This window comes from Talpa occidentalis, unplaced genomic scaffold (assembly GCF_014898055.3).
Source record: "Talpa occidentalis isolate TD23 unplaced genomic scaffold, MPIMG_talOcc4v2.1 talOcc4.4, whole genome shotgun sequence".
Taxonomy (NCBI): domain Eukaryota; kingdom Metazoa; phylum Chordata; class Mammalia; order Eulipotyphla; family Talpidae; genus Talpa; species Talpa occidentalis.
This window is the reverse complement of record NW_023604295.1, coordinates 145146880-145173367: the sequence shown is the minus strand read 5'-3', so window position 1 is coordinate 145173367 and position 26488 is coordinate 145146880. Positions and strand designations below refer to the sequence as shown.

General features: G+C 53.9%; 1 protein-coding gene across 2 annotated transcripts in view; it reads left to right on the top strand.

Annotated features, from left to right (window-relative positions):
* Positions 1 to 26488, top strand: part of KIF13B (kinesin family member 13B) — a 125616-nt gene that overhangs the window by 64320 nt on the left and 34808 nt on the right. For both annotated transcript variants that reach the window (XM_037526538.1, XM_037526536.1), the window contains exons 11-28: positions 1572 to 1784; positions 2831 to 2941; positions 3871 to 4005; positions 6020 to 6150; positions 6999 to 7085; positions 7383 to 7573; positions 7969 to 8179; positions 8950 to 9112; positions 9836 to 9982; positions 10970 to 11119; positions 11338 to 11466; positions 17104 to 17274; positions 18667 to 18824; positions 20586 to 20718; positions 23336 to 23482; positions 24018 to 24047; positions 25326 to 25425; positions 25880 to 26006. In XM_037526538.1, the coding sequence (XP_037382435.1) occupies positions 1572 to 1784; positions 2831 to 2941; positions 3871 to 4005; positions 6020 to 6150; positions 6999 to 7085; positions 7383 to 7573; positions 7969 to 8179; positions 8950 to 9112; positions 9836 to 9982; positions 10970 to 11119; positions 11338 to 11466; positions 17104 to 17274; positions 18667 to 18824; positions 20586 to 20718; positions 23336 to 23482; positions 24018 to 24047; positions 25326 to 25425; positions 25880 to 26006 (2534 nt within the window). The remainder of the gene's footprint in view (positions 1 to 1571; positions 1785 to 2830; positions 2942 to 3870; positions 4006 to 6019; positions 6151 to 6998; positions 7086 to 7382; positions 7574 to 7968; positions 8180 to 8949; positions 9113 to 9835; positions 9983 to 10969; positions 11120 to 11337; positions 11467 to 17103; positions 17275 to 18666; positions 18825 to 20585; positions 20719 to 23335; positions 23483 to 24017; positions 24048 to 25325; positions 25426 to 25879; positions 26007 to 26488) is intronic.

Here is a 26488-nt window from a genome sequence, read left to right as displayed (position 1 = left end):
GGAATAGTGTTCACTTACTGCTTTTGGGGTTCCGGGAAGAGTACTTAATATTTAAGTTCCTTTCTCAGATCAACTTCTGTTTTTTCCTCCATTAAATGGGGAAAATTAAGTAATAACGAAGTAAAGCTTTGGTTCAAAGAGTGAATCACATGTTGCTCCAACAAGGTTGAGAGAGATCACCATTGGGAGGACTTAATATATTCAGCAGTAAGAATCATCCATCAGCGGATGTGCCCGGAAGGTAGAGCGGGCTCCCGCGAGCTCACAGAGTCCCCTTCCTGCCTGCCTGCGTGCGCCCTGCCTGGAGGCCTGGGCTGTGAGTCTGTTCCTTCGGGTAGTCTCCTCAGCCTGTGTAGCTGTCGGCTGCCGTGTGTCTGATTACCCCACACTCAGCTGCTGCAAATAACAACATCCAGTATCTCTCCGTCCCTGAGGGTCAGGACTCGGGGTATGGTGGAGCTCAGTGACCGGCTGGTCGCGCGTGTCACCTGTGATTGTTGCTTCGCGCTCCATCGTCCTGAGGCGAGGCTGGGGACGGAGCGGCTCACTTGAGTGGCTGTTGGCTTCACCAGGTGTGCTGCAGACACCCCACAGGAGACTGTTGTCCTCACAGGACACTCCCCAGAGCAGTGGTTTCTCCCAGAGGGGAGTACACCTGGGACCGTCCTTCCGCTGTATTCTGTCTCTCCTTCGGGGCGGGGGGTGGGGCGCTGGGGGGCGGGGTAGAGGTTGATGCAGGAGCACGAGCGCCAGGAGGTTGGACCCCTGGGGTCCTTTGGCACCCTCCCTAGTGGGTGGCAGAGCCGGCCTATGTGTGGGGAAACCCACCCCCCACTGGGCTTGACATCCCGGGTCAGGTCTTATAGTTCTCAGCTGCATGGAGCAGTTTTGTGACCCTGGTGGAAGCCAGCGGCCAGGCCAGCTGGCTGTGTCCTGGGTCTTCCATGGTGCTGAGGGGCTCTGGCAGTGCCCCCGTGTGACCATAGCAGCAGGCTGGGGAGCACTGCGGCTGTTTCCATGGTTTTTGAGGTGCTGCCAGAGCAAACAAGGTGAAGCACCTGCAGGCGTCTTTTCTCTTTAAACTGGGGTTGTGCTTCGTGTCTAAAAACCCACAAGGTGCCTGAGTGTTCCTGCGAGCAGCACTTTGGAGCCTTCTTTGGGCGTGACTGTGGCTCTAAGGACACGGTAGTGGAGGAGGTCAATGACCCCTGGTAGCATGGTGACCGCTCAGCCCCCCTCGGAAGGTCTGTGGGCATCCGCGAGGCCGTCCTCCGTGTTCTGAGCAGCCGGTGGACATGGGGCATCCGTCTGCCAACAGCACATTGACTTGGAGTTAGTAGTTACTAAGCCAAAATAAACGTAGACTTCACACGTCTTTTCTCAACCACCAAAGCTGCCTTTTGTAAAAAAGGAGCTAGACAGGAAGAGGAGAAGCGGCAGAGGCTGGGGTCTGGGTGCCGGGTCTTAGCCCGGCCGGGTCCTGAAGCACCTGGGGGTCACTCGCTCTGTGACCTGAGCGTTCTCTCTTGCTTCCTTGGCCCACTTTAAATGCCACTCGCTCTCCCCCCCAGGACAGTCTCGGGGGCAACAGCAAGACAGCCATGGTGGCGACCGTGAGCCCGGCAGCGGACAACTACGACGAGACCCTCTCAACCCTGCGCTACGCCGACCGCGCCAAAAACATCGTGAACCACGCGGTGGTGAATGAGGACCCCAATGCCCGCATCATCCGGGATCTGCGGGAGGAGGTGGAGAAGCTCCGGGAGCAGCTGACCAAAGCTGAGGTGCGGCTGGCTGAGCGGCGCTGGGTGCCGGGGACCTCCAGGGCCCCGCTGGGGTGCTGCCCCTGGCCTGTGACGAGGACGCCTCTGAGAATGTTTGCATTTCCCGAGGGAAGCGAGATTCGAGCAATAAATAAAAGGAAGGCTGGTGGTGGGAGTTGAAGTGTAGCGACTTCTGACAGGTGTTCAAGGACTGAGTGGGAGAGAGGAGAGTGGGACTCGAGGTGTCACGGTCTGGGCCGCAGACGATGGAGAAGAGGTGAAATAGAAAAGGGGGGACAGAGAGAGGCTGGAGGCACAATGTGTGCAGTTCAGTTTTAGTGCAGAGGATGGTGCAGAGTGAGTGGAGATAATGGGATTTTTATTGTATCCTTTGTTCATGGTTGAAGTCAGAGTGGAAATCGCAACGCGGCCTTGAACACCATCATCTACTTTTTCCATGCCGTGGGCTAATTCTGTTTGTAGAAAACAGCACCTCCTAGCAGAAGGACCCTTCCTTGGTGGCGTTGTTTTCCATGGGATATGCGTGTTCCGTTACTGAGTTTGGACTCCCGCCCCAGTCTAACCTACAGCCCAGCGTTGTCCCTTTGTCAGGAGTAGAATAAAGTTGTGGGTTCAGATCCCTTCTTTGATCAGCATCTGTCCCCAAGGTCCCCAGCCCCAGGGGGTCACCTTTGTGGGGCTGGGACTGACGCCCTCTTCTTTCGTGTAACCTGTTTCCTGGTGGGTTTTTCTGGTAGTAAATTCCTCCAACACATGGTTAAGGCATTTATCTTGATTGTATTTTTGCCTCTTGAGTTTTGCCCGTTTTTACAGGAGTAATTTTAAGTTCACCAGGCTTCTTTGAAATGTTGTTTCTCTTCCTGGTGTAATAGCAGCGCCCAGTTCGCGGTGTGAGCAAGTTTAGTCTGGGCAGATGCGGATGTCACTGTCAAGTCTTGGGCCCATCAGAGCCGAGGGGCGTCCCTTCGCATGCGGTCCCTCTGGATCTAGCTGACTTTCTCAGGGCTGCGTACGGACATCTCACGAAGTGAACATTTCGCTTGCAGGCAATGAAATCTCCGGAGCTCAAAGACCGGCTGGAAGAATCAGAGAAGCTGATCCAGGAGATGACTGTGACCTGGGAGGAGAAGTTACGGAAAACCGAGGAGATCGCTCAGGTCCTTGCTCCCCGCTCTAGCATGGCCACCCCAGAGCACGCCCCAGACTGTGAATTTCTCTGGAGACTGTCCCAAACCTTTTGGCCCTTTAATGGTGCAATACTTGCTTAATTTTTCATACACGGTCTTATCACCTAATGAGTTTAATATTTGCAAGGGAAAAAATGCCTTTTTTTTTTGTTTTTAGGTATATAGAAGGGTTCATATTCTTATGAAAGTAGTGCTTGAATGCCTGTACAAATTGCAATTGGGTAAATTCACAAAGGCACATTTTAGGCACCTGTGCTGAGACAGTGGGCAGAGAGGGCCCGAGCCCTCAGAGACAAATGGTCAAATGAGTAGTTACCACGTTTGAGAACCAGTGTGCTCCAGGAAGAAGGCACAGGTGGGGAACCCCTAAGCCAGGGGATGCATCCCCAACCCTCCAGGGCCTGGAGGCTGTCCCATACCTGCTCCTGCCTGCAGGGCAACTCTGCGAGTAGCAGGGCAGGACAGGGCAGGACAGGGCAGGACGGGAGGGTGGAGAGCAGGATCGAAGGGCGGACTGGGGCCAGGGCTCTGTCGGGAGGGGTCACTGGGGCTGTGCAGCTGGAGAGCATGCTGAACACGTGGCTTTTGAGAAAGGTCACAGTTGAACAAACCATCCCTTTTCACATATGCAGAATCCAGTGAGAAAGATGAGTTCTATTTAAATAGAAATTAGTTATTTTCAAGAATGAAAATTTCAAACTCAAAAGTATAAGTACTTGGTTGCTATTTGTGAGGACTTCGTTTTTCAAAAATAAAAAGAGGTTATAATTAATAAAATAACATTATAGAGTCTAGAAAGAGAAAAGTGCAACAATCTAGAATATATCCTAAGAGACCATATCGGGATCACAGAGTTATTTAATATGACACTAGGCCTTGCCTTTCCCTCACACTTACAGGAGCGACAGAAGCAGCTTGAGAGCCTCGGGATCTCCCTCCAGTCCTCGGGAATCAAAGTCGGGGACGACAAGTGTTTCCTTGTCAACCTGAACGCTGACCCTGCTCTGAATGAGCTGCTGGTTTACTACTTAAAGGTGCCGTCCTACGCTCTGCCGCCACTTTTGCCATGAAAAATAATCGTATTTCTCAGGGGTGCCATGCTTCAATTAGTTAGCAAGTTGTTTTTATTTAAATTAGCTAAAATGTGGAAAAATCTTGGGTTTCTGGGATCAGTTTCCCTCTGCGTGACATTCAGCCTAGCAGTATGAGCAATCCCATTCAGCAGTATCCCCGGCACACCAAGTAGCTTAGCTCCCGCTGCTGAATGTGCTTACAGATGGACTGTGGCGGAGGACCCTGGGTGGCGGGTGGGGCGGGCTGCGGGGACCGCACCAGGGGAGCCACACCGACGAGCACTAGCAGGGCCGTAAAATGGTGGTACGTCAACAAAAAGTTTTTAAAATTAAAAAACTTCCCTAGAAGGAGAAGAAGGGCAGTTCTACCCCTGCTGTCTCCCGGGGTGCGTTTGTTGTGACGGAGCCGTATACACAAAGGCCTGTCCGCTGAGGGGCAACACTGAGGTAGAATAAGATGAGAAACCACCGACGTGACGATCAGGGGAGGGGGCAGCTCGGGAGGAGCCAGCAGCGGCTCAGGAGCAGATCAGGCCCTGGGGCTGGATGATGTGCCCGGGGAGATGGGGGACGTGGGGAGGGGCTGGTGGGTGGGTCCCCCACTTAGAAGTTCAGAGGGAGCCCCGGGGGTGTTAAACGGGGGAGTCACAGGGTCAGCGCTGAGGTGGGAGTGGATGGGGACCGGGCGAAATAGAAGGCTCTTGCATGTACCCCCTAGGCAGGAGACCCTGGCGCTGAGCTGGGGCGCGGCCAGAGAGGGGGAGATGAGCTGAGTCCTGCTAGAAGGACAGGGTCCCCTGATGGATGCGGGTGGGGGTCTGGTAAGGGAAAGAGGACTCGGGGCAGCTCCCAGGGCTGCCGCTCATTAGCTGGGTGTGGTGGTGCAGCATTTTGGGGGACAGACAGACTCATGGGATGAGGGACATGGGCACAAAAGTTCTGCCTTGACCCCTTCACTGGAAATGTCTGTGGACACCCTAGACGTGCGGGATGTCTTGGGCCGGCAGGGCGGTAGAGGTGGGAGCTTCAGCTCCCAGCTGGGACTCGGTGTCTGTGGCGACGGTGTCAGGCCGCAGGACTCAGCGACGCCCCATCAGGGGTCCACCATCAGCCCCCATGGGCCACGTCCCCCTGCCCACCTATGTGCCTGGAAGGGCAGCAGGAACGGCTTGACTTTTTTTAATGGCAGAAAATTTATGAAAAGAGTTACAATATTTTGACACATGAAAATTCTATGAAGCTCACGTTTAGATGTCCCTAGCATGTTCTGTGGGAAAGCAGCCGGGCATGCCCATTTGTGTGTTGTCTGGCTACTGTCACACTGTAAGGGCTGAGCTGACGCCCTGCGCGTGAGTCTCAAACCTAAAAGGTTCCCTGTCTGACCCCCAATCCCGGTATGTGGGAGACAGTGGCCTTGGAGCACCTGGGCCGCAGCCATGTGGGCTCCGTGTAGGAGCAGAGGTGAAGGTTCCTCATGCTGAGACTTTGCTCAGTGACTTGCCAGAAAGTACGGCTGGCAATTGGGCCTCAGTGGACTGGACCATTGGGGGTCTGAGTCAAGACCACAGCTGAGGTGGCCAGGGGATGCTAAACTAACTCTGGTCTTTTCAGATTCCTGACCTCTGAGTGGCCTTCTGTCTTTGTAGTTACTGGTCTTGGGTGAGGCCAGTGCGTTGCTGACGCCTGGCTCGGGCTCAGAGGATAGTGCAAAATCCTTGAAATCAAGTTTACAGTGGAATGAAGGCAAAGGCTGCAGGGGACAGGAGTGGCTATCACGTAGACGCAAGTACACGGCACAGATTTAAGTGGAAACGCACAACCTAAGTCGGGCATTTTTGCCTGGGGGGGAATGGAACTCGTGAATGAATGAATCTGAGAGGGAGCCGCCCCTCCGACCCCACCCCACCCCCCACCAGCTGAGGACTGGGATGGCGCCTTCAACTCCGCACTCATCAGAAGCTGTGATTGTTTCTAGGAACACACGTTGATAGGCTCGGCGGATTCCCAAGATATCCAGCTGTGTGGGATGGGCATCCTCCCTGAGCACTGTATTATAGACATCACACCAGAAGGCCAGGTGGAGCTGACGCCGCAGAAGAACACCAGGTACCGGACCACAGTCTCCTCTTTCAGAGGAGGATAGGTCTAGCCGGGCAGTGACAGCACACGCGGCCTTTGCTTGCTTTGAGGTTCTCTTGATGAAGATTTCCACATCCTCCTGATTTAACTCCATTCCATGGCGCCCTCCCCATACCTGGCACCCTGCCCTGTTGAGGCCCTGGTCTCCTTGTGATGGCACCTGCCTAGTTCACCTCATGACCGGGGGGCTCTGCTGGTTTGGGTGCAGAATGTCTTAGGCCCAGTCAGTCCTATCGTGGTCTGATTTTCTGTTTATCTTCTGCTTCTCCAAACTCCTCCCTTAACAACCTCTGCTCATCATTTCTTCTCTTTAACATTTGTCAAGCCGTCGTGTGGGCCTGACAAACTTTCCACTGACTGGAAGCGTGTGTGTGTGTTTTACGCTAGGAGGCTGTGGGAGACTCTCACATGGGTTCCATTTATTATTGATGCCTGCAGATATTTCTAGAGTCCAGTGGCTGATTGGCTCTCTTTATCTATCTAGTTTGGACATTCTTTTTTCTGTTGTGGCTGTACTGCGTACCAAGCACCATCTTTTTATTATTACAGTAGGGTCATGTATTTACTCCTTAAAATGCTACCTAGGAAACCTAAAACTCTGAAAACTGGAGGCTAATACCTGCTGTCTTTAGTCCCATAGCATTTCAGGAACATCACCAAGAAGTAAACACAAACACTGCAGTTCACCCTGGGCAGGATTTATTTGGGGAAATGGATCATTTTCTTGTTGCTGGTAACTAGAGCTCTGGTCTCACGAGCTTCAGGAGGAGAATATGATCATCGTTCTTGCCCTGCTTGGTCTTTCCTCTCCGCAGGACGTTTGTCAACGGCTCCTCAGTGTCTAGCCCTCTCCAGCTGCACCACGGGGACAGGATACTCTGGGGGAACAACCACTTCTTCAGGTAGGATGCATCTGTCATTCTTGAGGTGGCGATTAGCGACGATAATGCCTAACACAGAAGGAGACACTCTAGAGAGTAAACTCCACAGAAACGGTCTGTTCTCTGGCGTCTGTGGGGTTTGTCTCCAGTGTGAACCCCGGCCTGAAACAGCCCCGGGGCCTGCGGGTGCTCTCTGTGTGACTGCACACCTGTGTGCCTGCATGTGTGCTTGTTTCCCGCCGTGAAAGTGTAAACTTCCCGAGCGCAGTCACAGTAAGTGCATGTCTTTATTTAAAAAGTCATCTCCCTGCTCCCCAGACTCAACTTGCCTAAAAGGAAGAAGAAAGCAGACCGGGAAGACGAGGAGCAAGACCTGTCCACGAGGAACGACACCAGCTCAGAGCAGCTGGACGTGGACGGCGACTCCTCCAGCGAGGTGTCCAGCGAGGTCAACTTCAACTATGAGTACGCCCAGATGGAGGTGACCATGAAGGCCCTGGGCAGCAACGGTGAGCACGTTGGCGGGACGGTGTTCCTTGGCCACGTTAGCCAGAGGGAGACCCTTGGTCGTGGGTATCTGGACTTTGTCCCGTTGTCTTGGCTTCTGTGTTATTCATGAACGTTTCCCTTCTCTCCACCTTGCTGTGCGAGTCACTCAGGCATTACCCTCGCGGGTAGCGCCCCTCGGCTCAGTACTGGAGGGCATTGGGGGCACTTGCCTTGCCTCAGGCATGCGCAGGCAGTGGAGCAGACCTGCCTCTCCGAGGTGTAAGTGGCAGGGCCCTGGGGCGGGAAGCCGCACCTCACCCAACGACTTTACGAACCAGACACCAAATAGCATGACGAGGCGAGGCCGTTGCAGGCGTGCTGTGTGCTCGGCCCTCACTCTGAACCACCCCCTCAGACCCCATGCAGTCCATCCTGAGCAGCCTGGAGCAGCAGCATGAGGAGGAGAAGCGTTCGGCCCTGGAGCGCCAGCGGCTCATGTATGAGCAGGAGCTGGAGCAGCTGCGCCGGCGCCTGTCCCCCGAGAAACAGAACTGCCGCGGCGCCGACAGGCTGTCCACGCCCTCGCCCAGCGCCCAGCAGCGCCTGCGGCAGTGGGCCGAGGAGAGGTGGGTGCGCCTGGGTGAGCTTCAGACGGAAAGGTCTAGATCTTACTGGAAAGAAGGCTGTGAGCAGAGGGTGTTGGAGTGAAGGCCACTTGGCATCTCCTCTCTGGCTTTTTCCTGTTTGAGGAGACAGCAGGGGCCGTTTGTACTGGCCTCTGTGAAGCTGCCCTGGGAGGCACTGCCTGTCTTCAGCCTGTATGTTTGGCTTTCTGCTTGGAATAAACATATGTTTGTACTTAGAAGTCACACTTGCTATCACTGTATGGTACTTTAGGTTCTGAAGCTTGGGTAGACGCTTTTTAAAAAAGAGAAAAAAATGGGCGCTGATCTCAGCGGTTCCCTCAGGTCGGCCAAGCTCAGAGCCGCTGAGATTCCGGGTGCGGATTTGATCCACTCCAGTTTGTTGGCCTCCCGTGCCCGCCCAGTCCGAGGTGACGGGCTGCACACAGCACCCCCTGGCTCCTCGGAGCTGGGTCTCCAGGCTGGCAGCCTGTAGGGCCTGCCTTGGTCTCCTGGGTCAAGTCTCCAGTTCTGAGATGCACCACTGATCTGCAGCCAGTCAGGGCAGCCAAGCAGCCAGCTGTGCCCAAGCTTGCAGCCCCCCAGGGTGGGCACGGGTGGGGCCGGGGTCCCTCGGGGCTCCAGTCGCGGGTGCAGAGAGGACGATGACCTGGGCCCGCAGTGTTGAGAGTCTGTCATCACGTGCTCTGTGATGTCTTGGGTGCTGCCTGACGGGCCCCCAAACCCCAACCAACGACTTTTTTTTTTTAAAGAGAAGCATCCCTGAACAACAGCCTGATGAAGCTGAGGGAACAAATCGTGAAGGCCAATCTGCTGGTGCGAGAGGCCAGCTACATCGCGGAGGAGTTGGATAAAAAGACGGAGTACAAAGTGACCCTGCAGATCCCAGCCTCCAGCCTGGACGCCAACAGGAAGGTGAGCTCAGGCCCGGCTCTGGGCTGCCCAGCACCGCCACCAGGGCTCGGCCTCGGCCCCCGGGGCCCTCAGCCCAGGCCCGGCACCTGCCCCCGCGATGCTCTGCCTGTGCTCACGCATGTGCTTCATCCTCTAGATATACCCTGGCCCCTCACCCCCTTCCCAGCCAAGCTCTGTCCTCAACCCATCTCTGTCGAGTTCTCTGTGGTTTAGTAAGTCCCGGCTGTGAGTATCGGGAACCCCGGATCACGTGCTGTCTCTAAGTGGGTGAACAGGAGACTCTTCAGTGCCCTCTCTTGACCATTTTGTCCTTTGTGCCACATTAAGATGCTCCCCATTCAAAAAAACCTCAAACTTGAAACTTTTGAAGGGTAAAGGGCAGTTTGTGAGCTGTCCCCTGCCAGCCAGTGCTCACCTCCCAGTGCTCAAGGCTCTGCTGCTCTCTGTTGTGTGAGGGGCCAAGGAGACATTTCTGTCTCAAGTCCCGCTAAACAGGACCTGGGCTTTGGGCTTTCAACGTAAACGCACACCCGAGTCTATACATCTTTAAATTTAAATACAAATTTTAAACTGTGGTTGGGTAGAAAGGTGGTCCGGGGGCCTGTGAGCTTTCCGGGAGCGCGAGGCCCCCGCTGGGACCACTCGCCCCTGTTGGGGGAAGGGCCAGGGTCCTGGTCCGTCCCACAGGTCTGCGTCCTCACAGTGTCGCCCCTGTCCCTGCAGCGAGGCTCTCTGCTTAGCGAACCCGCCATCCAGGTGAGAAGAAAAGGAAAAGGAAAGCAGATTTGGTCTTTGGAAAAGCTGGACAACAGGCTGCTGGATATGAGAGACCTGTATCAGGAGTGGAAGGAGTGTGACGAGGACAGCCCCGTAAGTTCTCTGTGAGAACGACTCACCTGTGTGTCATGCAAGGGCCCAGGCCCGCGTGCGCCTGCCCGCTCTGGGGAGAACCGCCGTGTCTGCAAACAGCAGACCTGTTTCCAGAAGAAACCTCACCCTCGCTCTCCAGCAAGAATTCCAGCAACCCACTTTTTGGCATGTGTTTCTTGCTTGTTTTGTGTCCGCGGGATTTCTGGTGGAATCCTCACATCCCACTCTGCCTCCTGTCCTGGCCCAGGCCAAGCCCACGTCACCGCGTCCCTTCCATCTCCAGCGCCTCTGACCCCCAGAGAAGAAAGTCCCAGTGTCTGTGCCTGTGTCAGTGTCTGTGGCTGGGCGGGCCCTGGTATCTGTGTCCTCGGGCCGTGTTCCGAGGGGTTAGAGCCCCGCGGAGCTGCCTCTGCGCCTTCTCTTCCGGTGTGGCTCTTCCCGCTTTGGCCGGCAAGGGCCTGCACGTGCTGAAGTAGAGATGCGTAGGGTGCGCTTTTCTTTTGTATTTTTAACACGGTGGCGTCTGTTTCTTTAGCCTCTTGTTTCATAAAATGTTCATTTCTCCCAGAGAGTCACCAGTAGAAATCTCTTCTTCTGGTTAGGGGACGTTTTCGCTTAAACACAGTTCTCACTGTCTCCTGCGTTCTCTGATGTGAGCTCAGCGTGGTCCCTGGGGCCACCACTCTGTGGCAGCGCGGCTGAGAACCTGGCGGAAAAACGGATGTGAATGAGAAATGCAAAGTAGTTTCTACCTTTCTAGTCCGTGTGTGTTTCTCTGTCTCCCCGACAGGAGGAGAGATACTGGGAGTGCTGATGAGCAGGGCGGGCGCTGGCAGTGGAGGGCATGGGCGGGAGGAGGCGGGGGCGCGTGGCAGCGCGAGACCTCAGCCGGGCTGGAGGCCGCGGCGAGGCCACACCTGGGGTGGGGTCTGAGGTCGGTCATTTTCAGTGTCTTGTTGAAGTTGAATGTTCCGGATCTCTTGGAAGGTCACGCGGTCTTACTTCAAGCGAGCCGACCCTTTCTACGACGAGCAGGAAAACCACAGTCTCATCGGGGTGGCCAACGTCTTCCTGGAGACCCTCCTCTATGACGTGAAGCTGCAGTACGCGGTCCCCATCATCAACCAGAGGGGAGAGGTGTGTCTTCCCCTTGCGCGTGTCACCTGTTGCTCGGCGGCCCTTACCCTGGGGCCGTTCCTCATCGTAATGCCGGGTGATGCTCTGGGTCTCACATTCCTGGCGTTTCCACGCTGCTTAGGGTGGTGAGCGCAGGCCCTGAGGGAAAGTCAGGCCTGTGCTTGCGGATGTCAGGAGAGAGGCGGCGATGCCTATAAAGGGTCTGCTCCCCACTGCAGGTGGCCGGGCGGCTGCACGTGGAGGTGATGCGTGTGAGCGGCGACATCGGGGAGAGGATGGCGGGAGGGGACGACGCTGCAGAGGTCTCCGCCGACAAGGACATCCCGGACAAAAAGCTCGTGTGCATGGTAGGTCCCGGCCGCCACGGGGTAGGCGCGTGGCTGATTTTGAGAGTTGTGGGTATTTAGAAAATCAATGTCACGATCTTTTTCGAATTTCGAGACTGTTTCTAAAGAGACCTCAGTGTGCCGTGTCCTGCAGCCCATGTTTTGCCCTGTGCCCGGGTACTGGCCTCCAGGAGCTGCCCGCTTTCCTTGAGAGGCCCTCCAGAGTGACCTCTGTCTCTGGGTTGCTCTGCCCGCGCTTGGGTGGGTCCAGGGGTCTGCGCACTTACCCAGGGAAGCCAGTTTCCACCCAGGTTTCCTCCCCTCACCGGGGCGCTTGATTCCTGCTGACCACAGGGATGAGCCCAGTCCTGGGCCTGACCCTACATGCCCGCCCTGAGTCCTCCTCGTGCCCTATGAGTCCTCCTTGCACCCCGTTTTTGCTTCGTCGTATTCTGACCCCACTTGTCTCCCTGTTCTCCCCCTGCATCCCTCCAGCAGGACACCTGAGCGTATCTGCCCACAGGGACACAAGGGGGTGAGGGCTGCGCTCAGGCTGCAGGAGTGTGTGGGGCACACGAGGGCACAGCACCACCGTTGGCCTGGGACATGGGCGTGGGCATGGTGGCCACGCTTGTCCTAGGTGCAGGGGAGTGGCCCTTCGGACCTCAGGGCCTCGGGTCGCTTCTGGAGAGACCAGGCTCCAGCTGACTGGACGAGAGCGTGTGTAACTGTCTTCCCAGTGCTGTGGGTCACAGGGAACTGTGGCTTTGGTTCTTAGAGCCCGCCCATTAGCAAGGGTGGTGCCCGCCAGCCCTTAGTCATCACGTGGAAAACCCACTGCCAATCAGTGTCGAAACCAGTTCAACAGGTTTTTGAGGCAAGAGCTCAGCAAAGTGCACAGGGAGGAGTGTGGGGAGCAGCTGAGCTCAGCACTGGCTTCCTGCTCTGCTCTCGCCCCCTTCCTGTCTCAGCGCATGTTTCCAGGACTGAGAAGAGTGGCTTGGGCACAGCTGCGGGGTGCGGCGAGCGGGAGCTGGGCAGGCCGGCTCCTCTCTGTGGTCCCGGGTGTGAGGGGGCCTTAGCGTTCCCGAGCTGCTTCAGTCCCGTGGGGGGCTCGGGGTGGGAATCTCACATCACCAAAAGGTCAATCTTGATTGTTTTGCACTTGATTTCATAATATTTCCTTTGTGGCTATATGGGCATCACAGATTGGGCATAGGCCTGAGGACGCTGTCATGTCCCATTGTTTTATTTTTTAATTTAAAAAATTTCACGGTTTTGAAAATGATTGGAACCTGATGGGGGGCACATACTTGGTGGGGGGCGGCACAGAAGGTTATCCCCTATTGAGTGGGAGAAAATACTCACAATACACAGCTGGGGAGGACTGTTGACCCCATCAACAGTCAGCGTCTTCACCGAGCAGCGGTCAGCAGTGGTGGACATCAGCGCTGCTCAGGACAGTCCCCCCCCCGGCCCATGTCAGGACAGCCCCATGGCAGGCAGGTGGCATCGCCCCCTCAGACGGTGGCCACACAGAGGAGAGCCGCGTGTCCATCAGGGTGGCTGACAGACATGGAGGCACAGACTTGAACTTCATTTTCTTTTTAAGGTTCTGTGTGAATTTATTCATTCATTCGTTCATTCCCAGCACCACTCGTTTTAGCCCCTTGTCCCCCCCTTAACTGTGGAGCCCCCACAGTGTTTATTTTGATGTCCGCTGGCTCGGAGAGTACTCCACCGTCGGTCACCTGCCACGTGATGTCCGGCGCCCACTTTCCCGAGTCCAACTCGTTCTCCTGCACGCAGGTCTCTTGCGCGCGGCCGTCTTGCTGAGTGGGCTGCGCCTCGTCTTCCCCCGCGGGCGGGTGTTGCAGCCTGTGGCCAGGCCACGCTGCTTATTGTCGGGTCACAACCTGGCTGCTTCTGCGTCCCGCTGTTGGGAACGTGTGGCTGTGTGGATGGACGCGGATTCAGCGGACAGAGGCCCAGCGCGGGATCATCGTCTGGTGTTTCCATTTTCAGTCCTGGTGGCTTTCCGTCAGGTGGTGCCGGCGCTTCCCCCACCGCGTGCCGGGGCTGCCCCTCCTCTCGGCCTCCCCGGAACTGCATGGTGGGGCCTATCCCACGTGTCGGCGTCAGGGTGTGAGATGCCGTTTGTGGTGTTAACCTGCCCTTCTCACTAGAAGCTGGGGTGGGCGTTTTTTCATGTCTGTGGGTCTGCTGGGGCTCCTCGTTGGCGGAGTGTCTGTTCGCGCCTGCCTCCCGTTTACTAATGCTGCTTGTTTTTTGTTGTCGGGCTGAGTGCATGTTCAGTATTACCAATAGTAACCCCTCCCTGGCTGAGTGTTGTGAGTATTTTCTCCCACTCCATAGAGTTTCTTTTTAACCTTCTTGTATCTTTCTTTTGCTGTATTGCAGCTTTTGACCTGTTTGTTTGGCTGTCATTTCTCTGGCCCCACGGCCCATTTGCAAGGCTGTGCGCGCAGAGGGCGACAGCTCATGCCGCTGTTGGTAAAATAGCACAGAGAAGTGCGTCGTTGTCTCTGAAAACTGTACCCTGGGTAACACGAGCTTTGTTTAAAAATGAAGTTAAAACATCTTAAGGTTTTCATAATGGACGTTATCAAACAAATGAGTAGTGAGAAAAGTGGTGTGGGCCCCCACGCACCCCTCGCGGGCATCACCTCCTGGCCATCTTGCCTCATTCTTACACCCCAGCCGGCTCTGTGCCCGCTCCCAGGGGTTGTTCTGAAGGGATCCCAGACACCCCACTTCATTTGTAAAGGCAGGGGATAAGTGCCAAAGGAAGGCACTTAAAAAAAATAATAAATCAATACATTCTTAATATCATGAAATATTCATTCAATTTTCTTAATGTCTTGGTTGATGTGTCTCTTAAGTTTATTTAAATCTTAGGGCTCCGCTCTCCCTTACCTGGCAGCTAATTGTAGAATGAGCTGCTGTCTTGCCTGGATTCTTAGTACGGGCGGGCAATGGAAGGCGGGCCCGGGGGCGGGGCAGAGGGCGAGCCCCGGGCCTGGTGTGCTCGCCCGCCAGGGACACAGCGTCCGGTTTCCTCCTAGGGACAGGGCCACCCCGGCGCGCACCCTCAGGTAGATCGTTAGGAATGAGAGAAACGACACCGCGACCTGCTGTCCCTTCATTCACTAGCCGGAAACCTCTGGACCGCGTCTTCCACGGGCGGCGCTGTGGCTCTCTTGCTGTCAGAGATGCGGTTTGGACAGGAAGGCAGAGGGCTCCCCTTCCTCCCTCTACTCACTACTTTCAAAATGACGGGCTGGGACCCAAAGGTGGTCAGTGATACTTTTTTTGGAGGTTTTGTTTTTAGTCTTAATCATTATGAACTCTTGGAGCTGAACATACCGGTGTGTTTTGATCCGTGTATTTATTACCTGACTTGGAGCTCAGGTGACCCTGGCTTTGGTCCTGGGCTCTCCGGGGCGGCTCTCCCACCTGACATGACCCCAGCCGCGCAGACTGCCCGCCCTCTGCAGCGCTGGACCTTCCGGCCTCATCTTGTTCGTTTCCTGTCCCGGGTGTGGAATCAGCCATTTCTTCAGGGAGCCTGTTGCCTTTCGGGGGGCACGTGCTTCCAGGACCACTCCTGAGCTCGGAATAGCCTTTGATGTAAAAAAGAGGAGAACCAGTAACCCATATGACAATAAACAAAACGTGAGTGAAAAAGCCACATAAACCCAGCTGGGAGGCTTCAGATACGAGGAGGGATGAGCCTATAAGAGAAGTTGGGATTTGTTTTTCCATGATTAAAAAAAACACACACACCCTTAGTATTAGCATAATACCATTGTCAATTCCACGACATAAAATCAGTTTATTAAAAAAAAACCCCACAAACAGCGTCCCTGTCCGCTGACATTCTTGCCTTCCTGCATCGTGACCTGTGGAATTCTGACCCCTGGTGGACATTCTGATTTTGGTGTTTAAAAACTTAAAAACAAGCTGCGTTCTCGATATCCAGCTATTCCTCGTTCCTGGCGTCTTTCTCCTGAGAACGAACCTGCGGGTGTGAATGCTGCACATTGAATCTTGCTTTCTGGTTTATTGTGAACTGAGATTAACTTCTAAGGCTAGAAAGTGGCTTCGCGACGGCCTCCGTGACAGGAGCACGTGTTGTGAGCACTTGTCCGCTCGGTGCCCGGTGTCCTTCCCTCTCTCTCACTGCAGTGGCCAGCCCGGACCCCGTGTCACGATGCCTCGCCCGCTTGGCATGAGAGAAAACTAGGGCAAGAAAACTCAGATTTAAGTAATTTGTTCAAACACACAAGATAGTGACTGGTAGCTAATTTACTTGAACATACGTGCCTCCAAAACCTTGCGGTCTTCCCGAACCCTCTGTTGCTCACCTTAAAGAAGCCAGTAAACATTTTGAAACACTTAATGAAAAATTGGGAGCTCTAAAATGTCCCAGCAGGCTGGGTGCTGAGTGCTGACGGCTCTGTGGGTTTGGAGGAACAGGCCATGCGTGTTGGCCTGTGCGCCTGCCAGGGAACCTCTCCAGGGGATTTCAGCTCTTGCTAACACCACGGGAAGAAATGGAGGATCGGGGGTGGGGGGGGTCCCTTTTGCTACCTTCCCATTTTGTGACTGGTTTGGGAGCAAATAAAGCCGCTGGCTCTGTGTGACTTTGGTTGTTGCTAACGTTCCTAAAACGTTAGGGTTTCTGCGTTGGCTGCTGGACAACCTCGGCCTCTGCCACACGCTGAAACCTGCATCTGTCGTGTTTCCTTGCTGGCAGTTGAGTGCCTCGTGCGTGAGACGGGTCGGATGGCCCAAGGTGGGTGCCACAAGGCCTGGTCACTTGGCCTGGCACGCAGGAGTCGGTCTTACCAGCAAGGTTGGAGCTCAGTCCAGCTTACCTAACTGCAGGCCTTAGTTTCCTTCCTAGCTGGGAGGTGGAGGTTTCCTTCGCAGTTTCTTTCCAGAATTTATGTGGACATGAGGGTCTGGTGAGACCCGGCCTCTAGCTCCACGCTGCTCCTGCAGGCCACACCTCCCACAGGCCAGTGTGGAGAAGGCATTTAGGAAGCATCACAGGGGATGGCCAGGGTTCACCAGCTCTAATCTCCCTTCTGCCCCCTCCCCCAGGTCTTTCAAGTGCACATCCCCGATGCTGGTTAAAGATCTCCCAGAAAGCACCCTCCAGCAGGGGACACTTCTGCTTGAGACTTTGTTTCTCTTTATGTTCAAAAACATCAAGTGACTGTCCTGCCCTTCCTTGAGTATTTGTTCTTTATCTGCATCAGCACGATGCCCTGCCTTCATGCTCTTTTCCGTCCTGCGTTCCTAGGGCGCACCCACGCCAAACCCGTGTTCCGAGTGCTGCTGGCTTGAGAGCGCCCCTCAGTCCGGTGTCACTATTGTGTGATGGTGGTGGTGTTACAGGAAACGAGAATTTGAGTGCCAGCCATCAGCCTCGAAAATGCTTTAAAACACCCCACCTGCGTTGTCAAGGTGGCTGTTACCTTGTGTCAACCTCTCCCTAAATGTGACAGTCATGCCCTTTCACAAACACTACAGAGCAACTAGGTTTGGGTCATAAGAACCCACAGTCAGCGGCGTGGCAAGACAGCAGCTGTCTGAAGGGAAATCCAGCAGAGCCTTCCCTTCCTTCAGGTTAAGATCCTCCAGGCCACCGGGCTGCCGCAGCACCTGTCCCACTTCGTATTCTGCAAATACAGCTTCTGGGATCAGCAGGAGCCAGTGATTGTTGCCCCGGAAGTGGATACGTCCTCCTCGCCTGTCTCCAAGGAGCCTCAGTGCATGGTGGTCTTTGATCACTGCAAGGTAAGTCTGTTCTCCATACTGGCACTCAGTCACTGGGTGCAGCCAGTGGGAAGCCAGCCTGCTTACTGAATTAGTGGGGAGCAAGGTGCATCTTGGACCAGTTCTAAGGGGGCATGGGGACACCTCAGGCCTGCAGTCTTCTGTGTCGCCACTTCCGTGAAGCTGGGACAGAGGCCCTCGTGACAGTGCAGTTCTCCCCCAAGTCAGACACTCACGCTGCGTGAATGCACTCGTGTGTGTAGCGTGTATTGTGTGTGCGCGTGGGTGCTCCCGAGATGACTGCAGACGCTGCTGTCTAAACAGGCTACGGGCTCGTGTCTCAGGCAGTGAAGCTGGAGTGCAGACGGGACCCATGTGGTCCTCCCACTGGTTCCTCGCATGCCCCCCGGGGACAGTGCCCTTCAGCTGAGGCGACGCCAGCTCGGCCAGTTGTGCCGGCACCGCCAGCCCCAGGCTCTTTTTCCTGCTGTCCAACACTTGATGAGTCTCGGGTTTTTTCTAAAGGGGGTCGTCCCTTCCTAACCTGTCTAAACTTAGAAATACCTGTAGTGTGTTTAGGGTGGAGCGAGGAGATTCTGTGACTTAAAAGTGAGCCTTTTTAGAGCTCACACCCACTTATCCCAGAGCACCACCTTACGCCTCATCTTGTAAAGATGGACAGGGTGGGAGATTTTTCATAATTTGGTGATTTTTTTTTTTTTTGCACTGAATGATCATTATTTCTATTCTCTCCCATCATTGGAGACAATTTGCTTCCTAAAACTAGGAAAAATGGTTTTTCCTACACATTGTTACATTATTTCAGGTGGTAACTTATGTCAAGAAGTCATAGGTGAGGGGCCTCCCCAGTGGCGCAGCGGTTGAGCGCTGGGCTGAAAAGCTGCCCGCAGCCTCTGCAGCACCGGTTCGATCCCCGGCCACCGGCGAGGGTCCCACATGGCGCGCAGACCTCTCCTGCCGCCCGCTGCTCCCCTCAGCAGTGTGCTTTGGTCCTTCTGCCTGTTCTGCTCCCCGCTCTGGCTTTGGTGAATTCTCTTACCCTCCCGCGCTTCTGACTGTACCCAGTGCTTGTATAAACAAATAAATAAATCTTAAAAAAAAAAAAAAAAAAAGGAAGTCATAGGTGATTCTTGTGGTTCTTGATGCAGTTTTGTGCTTTTAAAAATATCTCCTAAAACATTGCCAACAAAATAGGAAACAATGCTGGCCTCGCACAGTAAACTTCCAAGGGGGAAAGTGTTCAAGAATCAGTTACAGTTAATTTTAAAGTCGAGAGCTTTGGCCACTGAGCCCCCACTGTGGAGGTCAGTTCCACGATGGAGGAGCTGGTGCCAGCCGTCAGCAGCCCCAGGCAACTGGAAGGTGCTTCTTTTCTGCACTTGTTTGTTTCAGGAGTTTTCTGTGACCGTCACTGAGGACTTCGCTGAGCATCTTCTGGAAGGCGCCTTGGCCATTGAGGTGTATGGCCACAAGGTCGACGACCCCCGGAGGAACCCCGCCGTGTGGGACTTGGGGATCATTCAAGCAAAGACACGAAGTCTTCGCGACAGGTGAGGGAGTCTCCTTCTGGCTCCATGGTGAGGGAGACCGTTGCCTGCACACTCCCCAGGGCCCAGGGAAAGATGGGGGTGGCTGCGGGAATTTTAAAGGCACAGGTACACTCCTGTAGAGGAGGCAAGTGATGGGAAAGGAAGGATGTAGGGGTTTAAGGAGAAACAGCGCAGTGAGTTTTTGGCTCATAGGATGCTTGTGGTTATGAACTATCTCTAGTGAGGGAGCTGGAGAGAGAATGGGTCGGGGCGCGCTCTGGAACCCAGCACGGCCTGTTCTGTCCTTGCCCGACACCCTTGCAGTGATGTCAGTGACGAAAGGAGGCTTGTTGGTTGGCCAGAATTTTACTGTATTTTATTTATTTATTTACAAATCCTTTTTGTTTCTTGAAGATAATGTTGGGTGTTAGCACCATACCTGTTTTAGGCGTACAGGTTCGGGTGAACCACACTATGCTCACCACCAAAATACGAGCAACACCCCCAGTGTCCCTCCCCCCCATGCTCCTTCACCCCCTCAGATGAACCTCTGTTCTACAGTTAGATTTCCAGGATTTTGCTGGTGTCTTTGCTTCATTTCTTTATATTCCACATGAGTAGAATCAGCCTGTATTTTCCTTTCTCCTCCTGACTTACTTGCTCAGTATCACCCCTCAGTTCCATCCATGTTGTCAAGGGCAAGAAGTCATCTTTCTTTTTTTTTTTTTTTTTTTTTAAATAGAGGCATGTTTATTTATTTATTTATTTGTTTTGTTTGTTCTGTTTACACATGCACTGGGTACAGTCAGAAGCGCGGGAGGGTGAGAGAATTCACCAGAGCCAGAGCGGGGAGCAGAGCAGGCAGAAGGACCGAAGCACACTGCTGAGGGGAGCAGCGGGCGGCAGGAGAGGTCTGCGCGCCATGTGAGACCCTCCTCAGGTGGCCGGGGAGCAGCCGGGGATTGAACCGGCGCCGCAGAGGCCACGGGCAGCTTCGCAACCCAGCGCTCAACCGTTGTGCCACCGGGGAGGCCCAAGAAGTCATCTTTCTTGATAGCTGAGTGGTGTCCCCTGTGCATACAGGCCACACCTGGCCCACCCCATGGCCGGAGCACTTGGGTTGCTCCACCCGTGGCCATGTGGACAGAGGATGCAGCCGTCCTGTGAATTAGCATTTCATGTTCTTCGCGTGGACTCCTACGAGTGGGCTTGCTGGCTCACATGATAGATCAGTGTCTCGAGAAACCTCTGCATTGTGTTCAGGGGCTCGGCCGTCTCATCCCACCAGTGGTGACACGGTTTTCCTCCACGCCTTGCCCAACAGTCTTTTCTGGTGTTGGCTGGGATTTTAAAGGAGTTAAAAGGAAATGGCTGGAAGAACTTATGTCTTACTTTTCCTCTAAATATAGATGAGAACCAGATATTCTTTTTTCGCATGAGGGAGGTTTTAGCACCTAGTCAGTCAGAAGCTGAGGTTTTGGTCCCTTAACCTCCTACTGACCTGGCGGAGGTCCTTCAGTCACTGAAGCCCAGTCCGCTCTTGCGGGCTGCATGTCTGAAGTGACCAGTGCGAGATAGACTTGTCCTTTTCATGCTTTAACCATTTCTAGTTCTAATATAGTTTGGCTTTGCCTTGAATTGCATTTGCCAGTGTGTGCATGAGTGTCCATCGCTGACCGACCGCCGCTCGTCCTGCCTGGAGGTCGCCAGCGCGGTTAGGGCACTCAGCTGCCTGCGTGAGACGGAAACGTAAGGTCTCCCAGAACTCCGCCTCTTTCCTAGGTGGAGCGAGGTCAGCAGGAAGGTGGAATTCTGGGTTCAGATTCTGGAGCAGAACGAGAACGGCGACTACTGCCCGGTGGAAGTGACCCCTGCGAAGGATGTGCCGACTGGAGGGATCTTCCAGCTCCGGCAGGTAAGAAACCAAAAGTTGCTGTTCCAAGCACAGACGTGAAGGGCGTCAGCCTCACACAGCTTAACCCTTGGCTCCTTTTGGTGGCGTGAACGGAGTCAAGCCTGGCCAAGTCCCCATCTCGCGTTAAAATCATCTCCCACGCAGCTGTATTTTCTTTCAAAGTCCGCCTTTGGGATATTTTAAACGCAGCATCTGTTAGGTGTGAAGCAAGAGGAAGATGAGCTCGAGTGGACAGCTGGGAACTGAGGAGCGGAGATAAGCAGACGCATCACCTGGCTGTGCACGGCGGGCATGGGCAGGGACAAGCGGGGTGGACCCCCGCCCACCTGTGCCCACGAGAGGCCAGCTGCCACTGTGCAGGCCCAGGGGCCACTCGCACTCACTCTGGGTGTGACGTGGCCCTGGCAACACTCCTTCCTGGGGTTTGTACAAGGACTGACTCACTGGACCCCTCACCCAGGTTGAGATCTGTCCAGTGTCTCCAACTCACCATGAGAGAGAATGTCTTCATAGACTCTCACATGAGGCTTGGAAAGAGCCTTTGCTGGCCATACTTTATATATAGTGACTCAGCGTTCGGTAGAAGACTGAATTCTGTGATGGCTCTACGACAATAGTTGAATATTAAAATAGCTCTAGAAAACGAATGTTGAAATCATTTGAAGCAAAATATAAAAAAAGGTTAAAGGAAAAAGATATTGCTTAAACTTTGGGAAGGTCAGAAGCACTTGTGCTTTGGTCCCAGCAGTGAGGTTTAGGGGTTCATTCATGTGTGGTGGGGAGCAAAAGGAGAAGCTGGTTTAAGCCATAGCTTGAGATATATGCATAAAGGAATTTTCAGGGTGTGAAGAACATCTTTCTTGAACATCTGTGAAGACATATATATATATATATATATATATATATATATATATATATATATATAATCTTCTTTGGATGCTTTAGAAACTCACCTCCTAGAAGACAAACCAGGCGATTTTCTGTGGTTCAGTGTAAATTGAAAATTGAAGTGTTTGTCTTGCTTCTGACCTTTCCTGAACGTGTCCAGGGTCGTGTCGGGTTCTTGGAAAAGCCTTTTTTGGCAGATGTGTGTCTTGACCTGGCTGCTGAAGGAATCCTCCAGGCTGGACGCACTGTGGAGGAATACTGGCATGGAAGTGGGAATTAGGAGAGTGGGGGGGGCAGGGCCGTGGAGGAGGGGACGCAGCACCAGAGGCCGGGGAAGCCTGTGCAGCTGGGTCCAGAGGGCAGGGCCGGCTCGGGCCTCAACATACTTTGCAATGGAACAGGGATGTGAAGGAGAAAAACTGCTTTTATAGTTAAAAAAACAGGCAAATATCAGCAATTACAAGGAGTCAGTCTCATTGCTCAAGACTTCTGTGAATGTTCCTTAAAGCCGCCCTCTGCCTCCTCACCCGCTCATCCTGACCCGCCCAGCCTGGACGCACAGGCTCAGCGCCGTCACTCTGGCCAGGCAGGGGGGCCGACGGGGCGGCCGGTCCCAGGGACACACAGACCCTGGGGAATATTGAATCAAAAGACATCTGCTGCCCATCTTCCAAGTCAGGCTTGATGGGGTCCATTGTTGCCTTCCTTGATTTTCCTGATGACACCAAACCCCCTGCAATTAAAATCTGATGGAAGAGGGGAGAGGATCTAAATGGAAATTATATATTCAAACTCCAGTTTTCCAGTTCTCTTACATTCCTAAACGTATAAGCCAACTTAGAAGTCCGTAATTTGGAGATGCTGGGAATTTTCTTTAAAACTATTACTTCATTGTAATATACAAGCTACATAGTATTTCTGCTGAAAATGTGCCTAAGAAGCCATGACTTCTCTGATGAATTCCACAGTAGCCAATCTGGTTTAAAATGATTGGATTTGGTGGTTAGAGTGGTGACTGTCTGCTACTAGTGATTCTTCTTGTTTCTAATTGTACTCACTTTAAAAAGCGGATCATACCGTTTATATTGGGTTTGGTAATCTGCTCTTTAACCTAATATAGCATGTATGATTTCAACTGCAATATTTTAATGACTGCGATATCTTATTACATAAACTACAGTTTAAGCAGTTATATGATGCATTTAATTTGTATCTTTTTTTTTATTTTTAGCATTGCTTTAAGATACTTCACATGTATGATTATTTATAGATTCCCTCAAGGTCGAGGGATATTTCTAAGGCCAATTGCCCAGGAGAAAGTATGTTCCACGTTATGATCCCACAGTGCAGTAACTGCCAGTTTCATAAACTTTGGGCTGTGTTAGAAATTGCCTTTATAGATGATTGCTTTCACCTGTTTCACAGGTGAAAATAGAAGTGTGTCCCTGCTTATTTTAATTTTTATTTGATTATTAGCTCATTGAACGTCTTTTGGCATCCAGTCTTTTGCGTTGCCTTTGTTAGAATGTTTTCTTTTAATTGAAAAGAATATGTAAACCATCTGTTTGTTCTGTGTCTCTCTACTCGCCTAAAAGATAAACCAATTTCCTGATTACTTTGCAATCTGTAGAGTGGTTTTCTCAACATTAGCCTGTAGGGGTCTCTCTACACCACACTTTTGGGGATCACCCTGATTTTCAGCAACTCTGACGATTGTGTGTGTGTGCAGGGCCAGTCCCGGCGGGTCCACGTGGAGGTGAAGTCGGTGCAGGAGTCGGGGGCGCTGCCCCTGATAGAAGAGGGCATCTCCTCTGTGGGCATCGGCTGCGTGAAGGTCCGGCCGCTGCGGGCCCCCCGCGCTCACGAGGCCTTCCACGTAAGTGCCTGTGCTGCTACACCCTCCTCAGAGGTCCAGCCCCCCCAGAGTGTCTTTGGAACCTGCCAGAAACTGCCTCTGCAGACAACTTTCAGTCGCCCCTCGCTGCTGCTCTGTGTTCTTGCACGCGGCACCCCCTGCTGCTTTGTTGGCGTGTTGGGGGTTAAAGCACCTCAGCCTCCAGGAACCCTCCAACTCGCCTGATTAACCAACTCCACCCCCCACTACCCTGCAGCAGCCCCCTGCCAGGCTGTCTAGATGCTGCCAGCAGGCCCCATGCTGACAGCAGGCCTGGGTTTTCCCTGGAGAGGGGCTGTGCCCAGCGGGAGCCTGTTGTCCTGCTTCCCCAAAGGTCTGTTCTTCCCTTTCCCTGGAGAAGCTCAAGATTTTATTCCAACTTCCTGAAACCCACAGATCCTGGAGGGAGGGCCGTGTAGGTGGCAGGGAAACAGGTGTCCATCAGCAGACAGTGACGAGTGTGGGGAAGCGCGATAGTTTAGCGGAGTCTTGGCTTCACATCTGCTTTCTCTCTTAGGAGGAAGAGGAGGACATGGACAGCTACCAGGTAATTAGGGCCTATTGGCCTGTCCAGTGAGCTTGATAAACCCGAAACGATATTCTGACGTTTGTTACACACCCCAAGTAATGAGATAGTTCATTTTGAGTCAGATACTGCTTTTTCTCAAAAACAAGGAATGTTTTCTACTGATAATGTAAATTCTGCTTCGCACAGGAAAACATTTATGACTGTTACACTTTTCCACACCCGGGGCTCCCAGCCTCCAGCTTTCTCATCATGTGGGGTGCCCTGTCTTCTCTCTTTGGGATCCGTCCCCTGCAGAGCTTGAGCAAGTCTCACCCCTCGGGTCTCCCACATTTCAAGCTGGGTCTCCCTGCTTCCTGGGCCGCACAGGATTGGTGCTGGTTCCCCCGTCCCCTCAGCTCCTGCACGGTTCATCTCGCCGGCTGTGTTAGTCATTGTCTGGACTGCTGACTGCTTTGGGCCCGGATTATGTCATCCAGTGCAGTCACGCTGCTGGTTTTGCATCATTCTAATTGGATAAAAATGTCTGCCTTCCAATAAGTTGTTGATAAAAGTATCCGATGGGGTTAACTGCAGGGTCCTGTAGCAGTGGGGGAGACTTCCCTGAAGCCCACATTCCTCCATTAATCACCGTGCTGTGGATGTGGCATCTCAGCCTTCGTGACTTCTCCCCCGTGCATCGCTCCTCCGCTTGCCCGCAGCGTGTCACGAGGCATTTGGTTAAGTGCCTTAGCGAAGTCCAGATACCCTCCGTCCCCCGCCTCCCACTGGGCTACCCGGTCTTGTAACTTTATTACCGAAGGAAATGAGGTGGAATTGGCGTCCGGTCAGGTGTTGACTGGTTCGGTTGATGACACCCCCCTTCCCTGCCAAACAAGCCCACAAAAGGCAGAGGAACCGGCACTTGTTCGCCCAGACCAGAGATTACATGCTAACGGCGGCCTCCAGGGACTCGAAGGCCCCTGTGCTGGCTCCAGGGGTGCGCCCTGAGGGTTACGGAGTCACCTTGTGGTTTGTATGCAGCGAAGTGACCGCCTGGAGGATCTTAGTGGCGAGTGTGACGTCCGTCCCGTGAGCCTCTAGCACTGAAGCTGGCTCTGATCACACGGGCGGGTTTGGAAACGGTCTCCAGCACGTAGCGCTTTAATGTCTGCAGGTTTCAGTTCTGAAGCTCCGAGCCAACACATAGTGGTTCCCAGACGAGCCTGTGCGGGCTCCACGTGCGGGGTCCTCCGGGGGTGTGGGTGCAGGCCGGTCATGTCGAGCTAGGCTGAGCTCACCTCCTTCCCTCCCCGCCAGGACCGGGACCTGGAGAGGCTGCGCAGGAAGTGGCTTACCGCCCTGACCAAGCGCCAGGACTACCTGGACAAGCAGCTGCACAAGTCCGTCACCAAGAGTGGTAGGAGAAGCGCTGAGTGCGCCCCACTGCCCCGCCGCGCCCCTGAGCCAGGAGCAGGTGGTCATCCGTAATGGGGAGGTGGGAGCCCAGGGGCTTGGCCTCCTGGTGCGTGGCGCCTTAGCCCGCGTCTCCCCCCAGCCCCAGCAAGGAGAGAGAAAGCACAGCACACATGCACGTCCCCCGGCACCTGCGGGAAGGTGCTGATGTGGCCTGATTTCTTATCCAAAAGTGCCGGCGCCTCTAAGCTTCCAGTGCTGTTCCCGGCGGGCCGTCCACAGCCAGCAGCCCTGGAGCACGGCACCCTCCACCTGTGCTTCTTTATCCACTGAGACACACACCCCCGCTCAGGGGTCGCCTTCCTCGAGCCCCCCACCTACTGCTGAGACGCAGGCGTGGGCCAGGCCTGTGAACGGCAGGTGAGGGTCTGCCATTGCTCCTCGCTCCCCTGCTCTAGATAAGACAGAGGATGATGCTGACCGCGAAGCCCAGCTTCTGGAGATGCGGCTGACGCTCACGGAGGAGAGGAACGCTGTGATGGTCCCCTCCGCCGGCAGCGGCATCCCGGGGGCCCCTGCAGAATGGTACGGATGCTGCCCCGGCCTCAGGAACCCTCCGAGGCGCCTGCTTATGCGCGGCCTGTGCTCCGTGGGTGGGGGGCCTGGCGGCGCGCTTCAGGGGTTATGGGTGAGAGGAGGCGTTCAGTTCTTTCCTCGAGTTGGAGTAACTGTGGCCTAAAATGGTGCTTTATTAAATATTATTATGGGCCCAAGTAATGAAGATTTCTGAGACTCTAAATCAATATTTAGTATCATTGCACTTAGCACTAAAAAAATTATGTTAATTCCTTGGGCTGTTCCCTTAAAGACCGCTGGATCGTAATAAAGTTGCATCTCCAGGAGTTTTGGGCTTCGGTGCTTAAACTGTGCTGTCAGCAGATGCTCCTACAGAGATGATAAAGAACTTTATAGAAATTAAAATAGCAAATTGAGTCACGTGGGGCCCTCCAGTTTCTAACAGAATGAGGAAGTCCCTGGGCAGGGGTCAGGGGCGAGCAGATGTGGGT